Here is a 12,661-nt window from a genome sequence, read left to right as displayed (position 1 = left end):
AAGGCCCCGGACCTGACCCAGATTGAGGGCTCTCTTAGAGATTGTAACCTCCCAAACCTGTCAGAGGAAGACCACAAAATTCTAAATGCAAAAATAACCCGGTTAGAGTTAGTAAGGGCGGTTAAGCTCATTGAAGCCATCAAAGGCACCGGGCCCAGATGGTTTCTCAAATCTGTATTACAAAAATGTTATAGGAATCCTAGGGCCATGTTTACTAGACTTATTCAATGATTTTCTTAGCGGAAAACAAATCCCCTCACAGATGACCAAAGCCAATATAGTGGTGATCCCTAAAGAGGGTAAGGACCCCTTATGTTGTGGTAGCTACAGACCAATCTCATTGCTCAATACAGATCTGAAAATGTATAGTAACATTTTGGCCAACAGGTTGAATCAAATACTCCCGAGATTAATCCATTGTAACCAGGTAGGTTTTGTGAGCGAACGCCAGGCGTCAGATAACACAAGGAAAATGATTAATGTGATAGATTTATGTATCTGATCTAAGACGAAAGCAATATTGTTGAGCCTGGATGCGGAGAAGGCGTTTGATAGAATAAGATGGTATTTTTTTTAGAAAGAACGTTGGAGACCTTTGGATTTTTATTTTTTTCCAAGGGGTTCGGGCTCCCTATCAGATGCCGACAGCCACTTTGAAGATCCAGGGGGGGTGGGGGGGAAGATGGGGAAACTGATGACAATTAAGAATGGGACTAGACGGGGTTGCCCCCTCTCTCCTCTTCTTTTTGCCCTAACAATTGAACCCCTTGCGGCAACAATCAGAGCTTCCCCAAATATACAAGGGATTAATATAAAGGATCACTTTTTGTGGATTATATTATCCTTACAATAGCTGACCCATTGACATCTCTCCCAAATTTACAATCCGCTCTTCCGAGGTTTGGGGACTTGTCTGGGTATAAAGTTAATGTGGGAAAATCGGAAGCACTAAATTTAACGTTAATGGAAAGGGTGGTCGATGTTTTTAAATGACGTTTTGACTATAGGTGGAAAAAGACCCATCTGAAGTATTTGGGGATATACCTTACTATGGACTACAACTCATTATATAAATATAACTATCCCAACCTTTTTTCTAAGATTAGAAAGGATTCTCACTATATTTCCTGGATAGGGCGTATAACCGCGGTTAAGATGAATATTCTCCACAGACTTCTATATTATTTCCAAACATTACCAATATCTGTCCCACATACCAATATAAAAGAAATCCAAAACCGTATTATGCAATTTATTTGGAAACAAACAACCGAGAATAGTCAGGTCAATTATGCTGGAGTCTAAAGAGGGAGGGGGTCTAGCGGTTCCAAATCTTCTAAAATATTATATAGCCTCTCATTTGAAACAAATGTTCTATTGGCATCCCCGGGAGGGACCTATGCTTTGGTGGATCTGGAAAGCTCACTTAAATACCTGGTTGGTCTACCTACTCTCTCTAGGACTGGGCTTGGAAGACAGCCTGAGCCGGCGGTAATTGGGTTTACTTTGAAAATCTGGCAGTTAGCCAGAAGAAATACAAAGTTATGTCAACTCCATCTAGACTTATGGACCTGTTTGGTAATCCATGGGGCTTCAGGGTCGGGACTTTGAAACCTGGGGACAGAGGAATTCTAGAGATGGGAGATTTATTAGAAAAAGATACGTTGGTCTCGTTTGAGGAATTTATGAGAAAATACGGTTTACATCGGACAGAGATGTTTAAATATATGCAGGTCCAACATTTTGTGCGCCAGAGTTTTTATGAGGAGGAATTCCTTAAATATACATGATTTGAAGATTTATGCAAAATGAAAATATCAAAAAGGGTCTGATCTCATCCCTGTACCAAGGTTTAATCCCCCAAAAGGATGCCCCGGCCCATAAATATATGGACCAGTGGGCTCTGGATTTCCAGACGGAAATGACAAGGGAGGACTGGGAATCTATATATGGGATAATGCTGGCAAAACGTCTATATGTACAGTTACAAAGGAGAATATTTACAAAATGTTGTTACGCTGGTATTACACTCCCAAAACGTTAAAGCAAATGTTTACGGAGGCGACCGATGTTGGAGGAGATGCGGACAGATAGGGGACTTAACACATATATAGTGGTTTTGCCCAGTCATGCAGACATACTGGAGGACAGTTTTGAAATGAATAGAAGAAGTGACGGGAATCAAGGTTCCGCTAGACCCAATTTGAATTATTTTGGCTAAACCTATGAAGATGTAAATCATTACTCGGCTAAATTAATTATGCATATATTCAGTGGTTGACAAATCACCAAAAAATCTACTCGCCACCTAGTACCAAACGTGTGCTGCTTGGGCCAATATTTACTCGCCCGGGGGTTAAATCCACTCGCCCGGGGCGAGCAAATGTATAGGTTTGTCGAACACTGCATATATTAACGGCGGCTAGGTGCGCGGTAGCTGCAGTGTGGAAAAACCCACTGCCACCCCCCAGAAGAGAGGTCATTAGATGGGTTAACGATGTAAAATTGATGTAAAGACTTACCTCATTTTTGAATCACACCACAAGGAAGTTTGATAGCGTCTGGGATCCCGGGGATGTTGGATAGGGGTGAGGCCCCAATAGGTTACAGGATTGGGGAGTGATGAGTGTAGGATATGTCGCTGATAAAATGTTATAAAATTCTAAACTTTGTATGATATGTAATGTGATTGTTATCATTGTAAGAATTCTGCCACAACATGGTTGTTCCCCCTCCCCCCTTTTTTTCTGTGCCCCTTCCCATTTATGTTTGAAAATCTTAAGAAAAATATAAGTTAAAAAACAAAAACCTTTATTTGAACATCCACCTGAGCGAGAACCCTGTGGCCATGAAACAAGCTGCTCAATAGGATGGAAGTATCCAGAGCAAAGATTGCGTCTCATAACTGATCATCCATGTGACACAAAGATTATGAACACTATAGTTTAGTTTGATTTTCAAGCCACTCGAGCAGCTTCACAGTAATAAAACAGGTTGCTTAATAAGCACATTAACAGATAAGGCGTAATTCAGAATTGAAGTCAAACTTTATTTAATATCTTAACATGATTCCTCAATTTAAAAAAATAATCTAGTACAGGGGAGGCCAACTCCAATCTTCAAGGGCCACCCACAGGTCAGGTATTAAGGGATAATCCCTGTTTCAGCAACGGTGGCTCAGTCACAATGACTATCAGAATGATTGAGCCACTTGTGCTGAAGCAGGGATATCCTTAAAACCTGACCTGTTGGTGGCACTTCCGGACTGGAGTTGGCCACTCCTGATCTTGTATATAACAAGGTCCATCAAAAGCAGCAATTCATTTAATTAAATAGAAATATTTATATAAATAAATATAAAAATGTACAACACACGAACGCAAAGTGATATATAGATATATGTCTCTATCTATATATTTTGTATTTGTTGTAATCATCTTCCTAAAGGCGATTCCAACGCAGGTTCTTTGAGATTTATTCCTGAAAGAAGAAAATAATTTTGGTTACTAAAGTATTCTTTACATTCTATAAGCCAACTCCCAAGTACCATTTCTACACATACTTAAACCGCTCTCTAATTTCAGGGTAGCTACATTTATTTTGAATATGTGTAAATGAGTAAAAAAAAAACTCATATCTGGTGGGGATTGCAATATCTAAAAACACAAAAAAAGTGGAAAAATATTTAAAAAAATAATAATAAAAATGGTGGACTGGGAGCTAGTTATATACAGTACTTACCTCTTGGTTTGTTAACTATCAAGTTAAACAGTCAGACGATTTAACTATATGGGTAAACACATAGCAGGTATTATACTAAAGGAATAACCAACTACATTTTAAATTTTAAAAAAAATAAAAAATTGATATACATTGTACTTCAGTTCACAAAACAATAAGGCAAATCAGGAGTAGGTTTAAAAATAAAATAAATAAAACTCAATACGCAAATTATGTTGCACCAATGCTTCCTCATGACTCCGATGACATCAGAAGTCCCACTGCTCAGAAAATCACAACACTGTGACATGGCTGGAAACCATTTTGATCTTCCTGTTCTTTCTGCCAAGTAGAGCAGCTGCTGCTTTATTTAGTTACATGGGCCAACTAAAAAATATCTGCTCTAAGAAATGATCTACTGCCATGAATGTTTTCAGAACCACAGAACTACGCATTCGGTCACCTCTTTATTCAGCTGCATTAGCCAAAATCTTGTGCACACCTTATATGAAGAGAAACAAAACTTCAAGGTCTTGCTGCTGAATGCCAGTAACTGGCCAAACACAAAATAAAAAACAGAAAAACAAAGTACACGGGCACAAAAAAAATCACACACTATTGCAGTGGTTCCAGACCTCACACTGGGATTTAGGGTAACCAATGAGCTTGCACACAGGTAAATGCACCTAATATGCATATTGATAGAATGTTTGGTGGTTACCTTAGAATACTGGTGTGGTCGGGGCCCCCAGGAGGTGTCATGGACGTTTTGCCACGACCAAGACTCCCACGGCGTTTCACCGCAAGTGATCTCGCCCGCAGGGATCCTCCACTGCCGACTGCTTCACTGCTAAGGTAAGTCTCTAACCTTAGCCCATATCCTAAAGCCCCTCCTTACTCTAAAGCCCCTAAAGTTATTCCCCTAAAACTTACATTTAGTAGAAGTGGTCGGAGGTAGAGCATCCAGTGCCCGCGGTGTAGGGTACCCCTGTGGCCAAACACCGACAGGGACCAGGTCGCGGCGAGATGGCCGTGACCAAATATCCTATTCCGCCAAGGAGAGGGTTGCGATTCACTGCACTATTTAATAGAATATTGTCAGTGCACCAATACATGGTGGTAGTATGCACGGAAAATATAGTATTTAACAGTACTGCAAGACTAAACGAATAGCATTAGTTGTACGCACTCATATGAACAGGCTGACTAAAGAAGAGTTAGACTATTAAATACTTCATTATCATACTAAATAAGAGACAAACCTGTTTTCCTTGGCATTCATCTCCGACCCACATATTTTTACTGGGGCTTTGTACATGTGAGGCTTCAGATACTTTCATCTCCTTCTTAATATATTTAAGCATTCCACTGAGTGTGCCCAAATCCGTACAATCAGAAGCCGTATCACAGTCATCTACTCCATATGCAAGTGGGTTAAATGAAGAGTCATTCAAACTGTCTGATGACAAATGCGGATTCCCCCATTCATTATTGTTTAGCGGTGTGGAATCGGGCAGAAGCATGTTCCTCCAATCCTCCAGCGTGCTTTTCGGCAAAACCAGTGAACTGGTTTCTAGCAGATTTATGTCACTGTCACTTATAGATCGACGCATTCCCCAGTTCTTAGAGTCCAAAATCTGCGAACGTTTGCATGAATGTCGTGGATTGTGCTCGCTCAATGAATTGAGGGGGAGCATGATGGCGTTATGTTGCTGCTTGAGGCTTAATGTTCTTTCGTAACCTGAAATTCGGGCACTTAATCTTGTTAATTCAGATTCCTAAAATATAGCAAGGAGGAGAATCGTAAGTAGCAGATCAGTTCTGTATGAAGTCATAGCAGTAATAATAATAGAAATAGTGCAGTTTGACCCTTTGCTACAATCGTTTTAGGCGGTGGCAGTGTGGTAAATGCATATATAAAAGAAATGTAATTCACTGATCCAGTCAACAAAGAGAAAATGACTTGGCCTTTCATTTTGTGCAATGCCCTTAATGTAGCAATGTCATACTGTACTATGTAACTAGGAGATTTGCTCAATATGCTGGAAGCAGGAGGACTAATTAATTGGGGTTGACCATGTAGAAGCAGACAAATTATCTCTTACTTTTTGACTAACTTATTACTAGTAGTAACAATGGAATTAGAAGCTTCTCCTTGTAAGCCAGGCTTCTTTGGGAAATGGGAAATGCAAAGCTACAGTATACAAAGTGTATGTGAAAGAAGGTACATAAAAAGGTGTATAGCAATGCGAAAAAACGATAATAGTGCAAACTAGTCTGAAGTGATATGATTCTTTTCAACAATAATGTCAGCATGTGTTATAACATTGTTGAAAAGACCACAGAAGAATCATATGTGAGTGCAACTCAATGGAACAGAAGAACGATTTTTCAATCTCATTCACCATTTGTAATCATTATTCTTATTTATTGTTGTCACATATTTCATTGGGTGGAATATACAGTGTTGTACAGTGATTATCCCTTAATACCTGACCTGCTGGTGGCCCTTGAGGATTGTAAGACTAGTTTGCGCTATTTTCACCATATCCTAAATGTTTAAAGAGACCGTATGTATCAGGCTGCATCTAGTCTTGGAGGTCGCATATATGGTTTTACAAGGTTACCTATTGTGTGAACACATGCACTGATAATTTTATTAAGAAGTGTTTTTGTCTACACGCTCTGGTTTCTGTATAGCAATGAGTGTCTGAAAGCGGCGAGAGATAATATTGCTCTTCATTGTATCTTCTGTGCTGGGGCTATAGAATTTTGTGCCCAACTAGAACTGCATGAAAAATATATGACATCGCTCCAAAATAAATGAGGGCAATTATGCCATTTACTGGTTGATATCACTCAACTGAAATCTTTGTACATGCATGTTTAATACCAAACTGGGCAGTATGCCTATAAGCGTCCCAAACTACTTTTGTAGTGCATGTCAAACTCAATTTTAGGTGTGTGTGCCTATGTACTAAGCTCACATTTCTCCATCTGCGCCCCAATCTCTTTTGGAGCATAGATGTACACCACTGCCACGGCAAAGAGGCCACGAACCCAGACACGGAGTCCTCTTCAATTTCCCGTCGCTGCAGATCGCGTTCTGCGCTCTGCGCTCCATGTATTTGATGCAGCGTGGATGTTTCATTATATCGTTTAGTTTTTATATGCGTTATTTTCATAATGTGGGTATTATAAATATCACACTAAGAATTTATATTTACCAATACTAGTTATAAATAAAGATAATACTCAGCATTCTGTTTTAATTTACATTGTATTAATCAGGTATTAGACAAAGGGAAGCGTCAGAAATAATCTAAAGCATCAAATTATGAGTGATGTGTACGACGTCTCTACGTAGGATGCACCTTTTTTAAAAAGTTTGTATTACTCTTTAGCAGTGACATTTTAAAGCGCACAATTTTATCACCAATAATAATATTATTATTATTATTACATAGGCCCCGCAGTATCGTTATATAGTGTAAGTGTTCCCATTAGCTCACCTTGAGAATCAGCACTTCATTGGTTGCCTGAATCACCTCATTCCTGGCCTGAAGTTCTGTCTTTAGATTGCAAATTGTGTCTTGCGCCTCTTCTAACGTGTTCTTTGTGTACTGGAGCTGGCAAGTCAAATGCAAAACAATGGATTTTTAGGTTGTATTTTTTTGTGTGTCAGAAATATAAATAACCACTTCTTTGCAACAGTGTTTACGTTTTATAGTTCGGGCTCTTATGTCTCAGACGTTATACATTAAAACCTGAACCTTAACTATTTATATTCCAATGTTACAGAGCACTGTGTATATCAGGGGTGGCCAACTCCAGTCCTCAAGGGCCACCAACAGGTCAGGTTTTCAGGATATCCCTGCTTCAGCACAGGTGGCTAATTCAGTGACTCAGTCGATGATTGAGCCAACTGTGCTGAGAAGGGATATCCTGAAAACTTGACATGTTGGTGGCCCTGGAGGACTGGAGTTGGACACCTCTTGTGTACATGGTTGGCACTAAATAAATACAAAATTAATATATGTGCCAGAAAGAATGCATTTACTTCAAATAAAAATACAAAAATGCTATGTGGGAAGCGGGGGGTCTTCGGAGTGAACAGCCTTCATTTCAGCTCAGGGGACTCCTTTCTTCCAGAGATACTTACCTACGTATGTCACACCGCTATTTCCTGCAGGTGAAAAGGTCCAGCGGGCCAATGGGAAGCTGTGACTGATGACGTCGCCGCTTCCTATTAGCCAGTGAGATCTTTAAACCGCCATATTGCGCGCCCAGCCAGGTGTGCTACCGGCATGATCTACAGAGATAGGTATCTCGGGAAGCAGAGGGTTCCCAAAGTTGAAATGAACAGGGTAAAGCCCCAGAGAACCCCTGCTTCCCACCTTATGCAAAAAAATACCCGAGGCAGATATGCACGTTAAAAGTAAACGGGAGGTGCAGTGCTGTACATATCATTGTGCTTCCCGTGGTCTAAGGCCGAGTCCATAGAAAGACAGGCCGCGCTGAGCCGTGGGATGCTCAGCGCTGAGCCCCTGCATACTCAATGAGGATGCCTTGAGAGGGGGCTCACGCGAGAGGCTTTGGAATTTTCAGCCGACAGCCAAAGCTGTTTTTAAGCGTGCTGTCAGCTGAAAACCTCCAATCAGCCTGAAGCAGCGTCAACGTCACAGCGCCGTGACGTCGGCGCCGTGACGTTGACGTCAGTGCGTCACAGGCGATTGGCCCAGCGACGTCACTGCCCCGCCTCCAACCACCTCCCCCCGGCTCCCTTCGCGCACGCTGCCTCAGCGCGGCTCGGAACTCCTCACCCCTCTATGGCCCCAGCCTAAGTCTGCTGAGAAGCTTAGGGAGACGTTGTGGAAAGAATGCCCGAATCCCATTTAGTAGGCCCAATTATTTAGTTGCCTTTTTTGTACCACTTGCCCTATTATCCTAAACACATCCAGCATTGTGAAATCATCCAATCATTTTCGGAAAAATATTACAGGTCTGCCAAATCAGGAAGATCGAAACAATATATACACTACACCAGGGGTCCTCAAGCCCCCCCCAATAGATCAGGGTTTTAGGATATTCCTGCTTCAGCACAGGTGGGTCAATCAGTGGCTCAGTCTTAGACATGTCTTAGGCTGAGTCCATGGTGACTCAGCCCGTGCAGAGGCGCGCTGAGGCTGAGGGAAAGGGGGTGCTTTCCCTGGCCTTGGTTAGCGCGCCGTCCGGGGGCGTGTCGGGGCGGGCCATTGACGTCACGGAGCTGGTTTGCCCTCATTGGGCGAACCGCTCACGTGACCGGCCCTGTGCTCCCGTGAGCGCGCAAATTTAAAATTTTACTAAGACCTACGCTTCCGCAAGCGTGCGCGAGCCCCTGCTAAAGCCGCTCTCATTGCGGCTGCAGGGGCTAGCTGGTAAGTGAGAGCGCGCCTCAGCACGGGTCAACGCCTAAGCGTTGACCATGCCCGAGGCCTTAGACATCCTTAATACCTGACCTGTTGGGGTGGTCTTGAAAGCCCCTGTACTACACATTCAGTGATATTTGTTATTGTGATTTTCACAGTTAGGTTTTTGGGACTACATCTGCAAAGTTATTAAACATATGAATGATGAAATGAAAGCTTAACAATCAAGGACAAACCTTTCAGAAAGAAGCGTGAAACAGACACACCAGCGAGGCGGCAGCTCTATGCATAACTCCGGGCAAGAATGGTGGAACAGAGTAATCAGTGTCTGTTTCGCTACTGGAGGGGCCTGGAAAGCATTGATTTGCAATGTGTTGGAGGTCCCTCTCGCAGAGAACTGTTAAAAAGGGTTTGATGGGGCGCAACAAGGTAAGCAAAGACCGATTGTCAAGATGGACCATTTTTTCATGTAGGGTTTTGAATGTGCTGCAAAAAAAAAGGGTCATAATAGATAGGGTTTCATAAAAAGCTTGGAGATGGAGTGACAAGGCATTACTGTTACCTTTTCCCTGGAAAGGAGCTCCATTTCCTCCAGCTTATGGGTAAGCCGGTCTGATTCTCTTTGAGCTTCAGCCAGCTGCTGTCGGGTCTCCATAAGCTCCAAGTGAGTATGCTGCATCTGCTCTCGGGCAAGCCTAACTTGCTGGCTTAGATCTATTCCATCTTGGTGTTGTTCGGAGATGCAGTGTTCCTGCTCTTTCATAGTCTAAAATATATGGTTATTCTTTAAGGGTTGGCCCCAAATATATACAGTAGCAGCATTAGAAATACATACATATTGCCTAAGGCTACGACATGGGAATAGGAGGGGCTTGCTAGGAATTAAAACACAAAACTCACGGATAATGCGTTTCTGTACATATTTATATGAAATTAGCGAAAACACGTACCTTTTCCACATCGGTTATTATTAGCCGTTTTCTTTCAATGTCCTTTTTCAGCTGATTAGTCATTTGATCTTTCTGTAGCAACTCAAAATCTTTTTCGCAAACCTGATCTCTTGCTTGTTGCAATTGCTCATCTAAAGATGTAATCTGGATATAGGTATATAGATTGTTATTGCTAGATTTACTGTACTCGTCACATGAAAATGGTTAGCCAAACTGAAATTGTTCCAAGCAATACAGCTCACTCTACCTCTAACACAGTATGAACATTTGCATGAATTGCCTAAATTAAAATACAAGCAAGTACAACATCAAGTGAATCAGCAATGAAGTTCATTTTAAAGACCTATTTGACCATTTTTAGCTCTAAATGACATCCTCCTTTCAAAAATATAAAAAGGCCACATATATGCACCACCCTCCCCATAATGTGAATAAAACCAGATATCTCCTCGATATTCTGCACATGGTCAGAAACCCACAGAAGGCTCATCACTTTCATAAATGCAAGCTTACAATTCCTTTTTTTAAATATAAATATATACTTTATCGCATTGCTTCAATCTACCATCATCACTAACCATCAATAATTAACTTATTTCTAATGCATTTATCTCTATTCTGTATCATTCTCCTATATTTTAAAAGGTGCAATCCAAGAGAGACCTTTTTTATATTTTTATTTTTTACATGGGATGGAAGCAAGGGATCTACAGAACTGAACACCATTAATTTCAGCTCTGGGGACTCCCTGCTTCCAGAGATCGTTACCTCCGTAGGGGCTGCCAGTATCTCCTGCGAGTTTAATGCTGCCGCCACACGTGGGCCAATAGCAAGTCACACCGGATGAGGTCACGACCTCCTATTGGCCACAGAAGCTTTGAAAAGCGGCCATTATGTGAACCCCAGCTAGCAAGTCAGAGCGGCTACAGGCCCCCCCTACGGAAGTGTCTCCTGAAGCAGGGGATCCCCGGAGCTGAAACTAATGGCATTCAGCTCCGGAGACCCCCTGCTTCAATGCTATGTTACTAGGATTGCCACTTTAACCTGTCCGTATATTCTAATGCAAAGTGCACTGTTAATAAAAACACAAAAATAACATGACCCAGGCAGTGGGCATCTTAAAGCAGTATTTCCACTAAGCAATAAATAAAATAGCAGGTAATTCTATTTTTTCTAAAATTATTAAAAAGTGTATTTCATATGCAAAACCTGGTTAATATGATCCTTGGCTTTTAATTCAGATTTCTCCAGAGCACTTTCCAATCGAATAATTTTTTGTTCCATCTCTCCCTTGTGTTCCCGAATAGTCACGTCCAACTGCGTTAGCTACAAATTAAATATAAAAGGAGAAAAAAATAAAAAGGTAAAAATGCAGGGATATCAATTCTGTAAGCATGTATTTACTGTATAGACCCAGAGTGTCCACATATTAAAATATGGCATGAAACGCATTCAAACTCCTATTCCATTAAAATATAAATATATATAGCGTAATGGTACCGGTTTAATTAGGACATTCGCAAGTTAGTGTTTTCTGTGCAAACGGAATTATCCATAGTTCATTGCTTAAAGTTCTGTCATAAGATTACAAGACTCTGCCAGAAAGAAGATACATATAGACAGACAATTTCATACTTATCGACACACACACACACACACACACACACACACACACACACACACACACACACACACACACACACACACACACACACACACACACACACACACACACACACACACACACACACACACACTTTTCTTTAAGGAAAATCAAACAGAAATGATTCACACCTGAGCAGCTCTTTGCTTGAGTTCCCAGTTTCTGTCTGTCAGTGCCTGGTCCATGTCCAGCAGTTCATGGTCTCTGTCCTCAAGTTCGCTCTTACATGTTCTGCAATTTCAAAAGAATAATGCCACGGATCTTCTAGGCCAGGGCTGACCAACTCCAGTCCTCAAAGGCCACCACCAGGTCAGGTATTGGGGGTTATCCCTGCTTCAGCACATTTGGCGCAATCAGTGGCTCAGTCACTATGACTGAGCCACCTGTGCTAAAGCAGGGATAACCCCCAATACCTGACCTGTTGGTGGATCTTGAGGACTGGAGTTGGCCTCCCCTGGTAAACTATACAGTTAATGCTAGGTATTTAATATCAGTTGGAAGTATTTGTGTTTCTGTTTGTTGTTTATTCTAAATGAAAGCTTTTTTGTTTTTGGGCAACACTTCTATAAAATAGTCTGAAGCTACTATATATTCATGGGCCATACACCCCAATACGAGAAATACTGTCTACGTCTCAGGATAATAGCAATGTTATTTTCTGCATTAAAAAAAAACAACCATCCTCCACATAGAGATAAACCGTTATACAATGCCAACATGAATGTATACTATGTACATAAGTTTACACAAGACTTATTTCGATCCGTCTCCCTAGATCAGTGGTTCCCTACCTTTTTTTTGGTGTAGGAACCCTATCTGAAATTCTGTAGAACCCCAACCCTCTCTAATAGTGCAGCTGAAATCAGATGCATTGTAAATTCTCCTATATTTTGTACAATTTCCAAATGACCTGACAA

General features: G+C 41.3%; 1 protein-coding gene across 4 annotated transcripts in view; it reads right to left on the bottom strand.

Annotated features, from left to right (window-relative positions):
* Window positions 1-3,028: 3,028 nt before the first annotated feature.
* The window catches only part of CCDC18 (coiled-coil domain containing 18), a 37,000-nt gene continuing 27,367 nt past the window's right edge, over window positions 3,029-12,661 (bottom strand). For all 4 annotated transcript variants that reach the window (XM_075616425.1, XM_075616423.1, XM_075616424.1 and 1 more), the window contains 7 exons: window positions 11,876-11,975; window positions 11,291-11,407; window positions 10,082-10,225; window positions 9,694-9,897; window positions 7,233-7,349; window positions 4,983-5,498; window positions 3,029-3,480 (listed from right to left, as the gene is read on the bottom strand). In XM_075616425.1, coding sequence (XP_075472540.1) covers window positions 3,475-3,480; window positions 4,983-5,498; window positions 7,233-7,349; window positions 9,694-9,897; window positions 10,082-10,225; window positions 11,291-11,407; window positions 11,876-11,975 — 1,204 coding nt within the window. In that variant the 3' untranslated portion in view covers window positions 3,029-3,474. The remainder of the gene's footprint in view (window positions 3,481-4,982; window positions 5,499-7,232; window positions 7,350-9,693; window positions 9,898-10,081; window positions 10,226-11,290; window positions 11,408-11,875; window positions 11,976-12,661) is intronic.

This window comes from Ascaphus truei, chromosome 10 (genome assembly GCF_040206685.1).
Source record: "Ascaphus truei isolate aAscTru1 chromosome 10, aAscTru1.hap1, whole genome shotgun sequence".
NCBI classification, from domain to species: domain Eukaryota; kingdom Metazoa; phylum Chordata; class Amphibia; order Anura; family Ascaphidae; genus Ascaphus; species Ascaphus truei.
The sequence above is the reverse complement of the archived record's forward strand: the minus strand, read 5'-3'. Positions and strand labels throughout refer to the sequence as shown.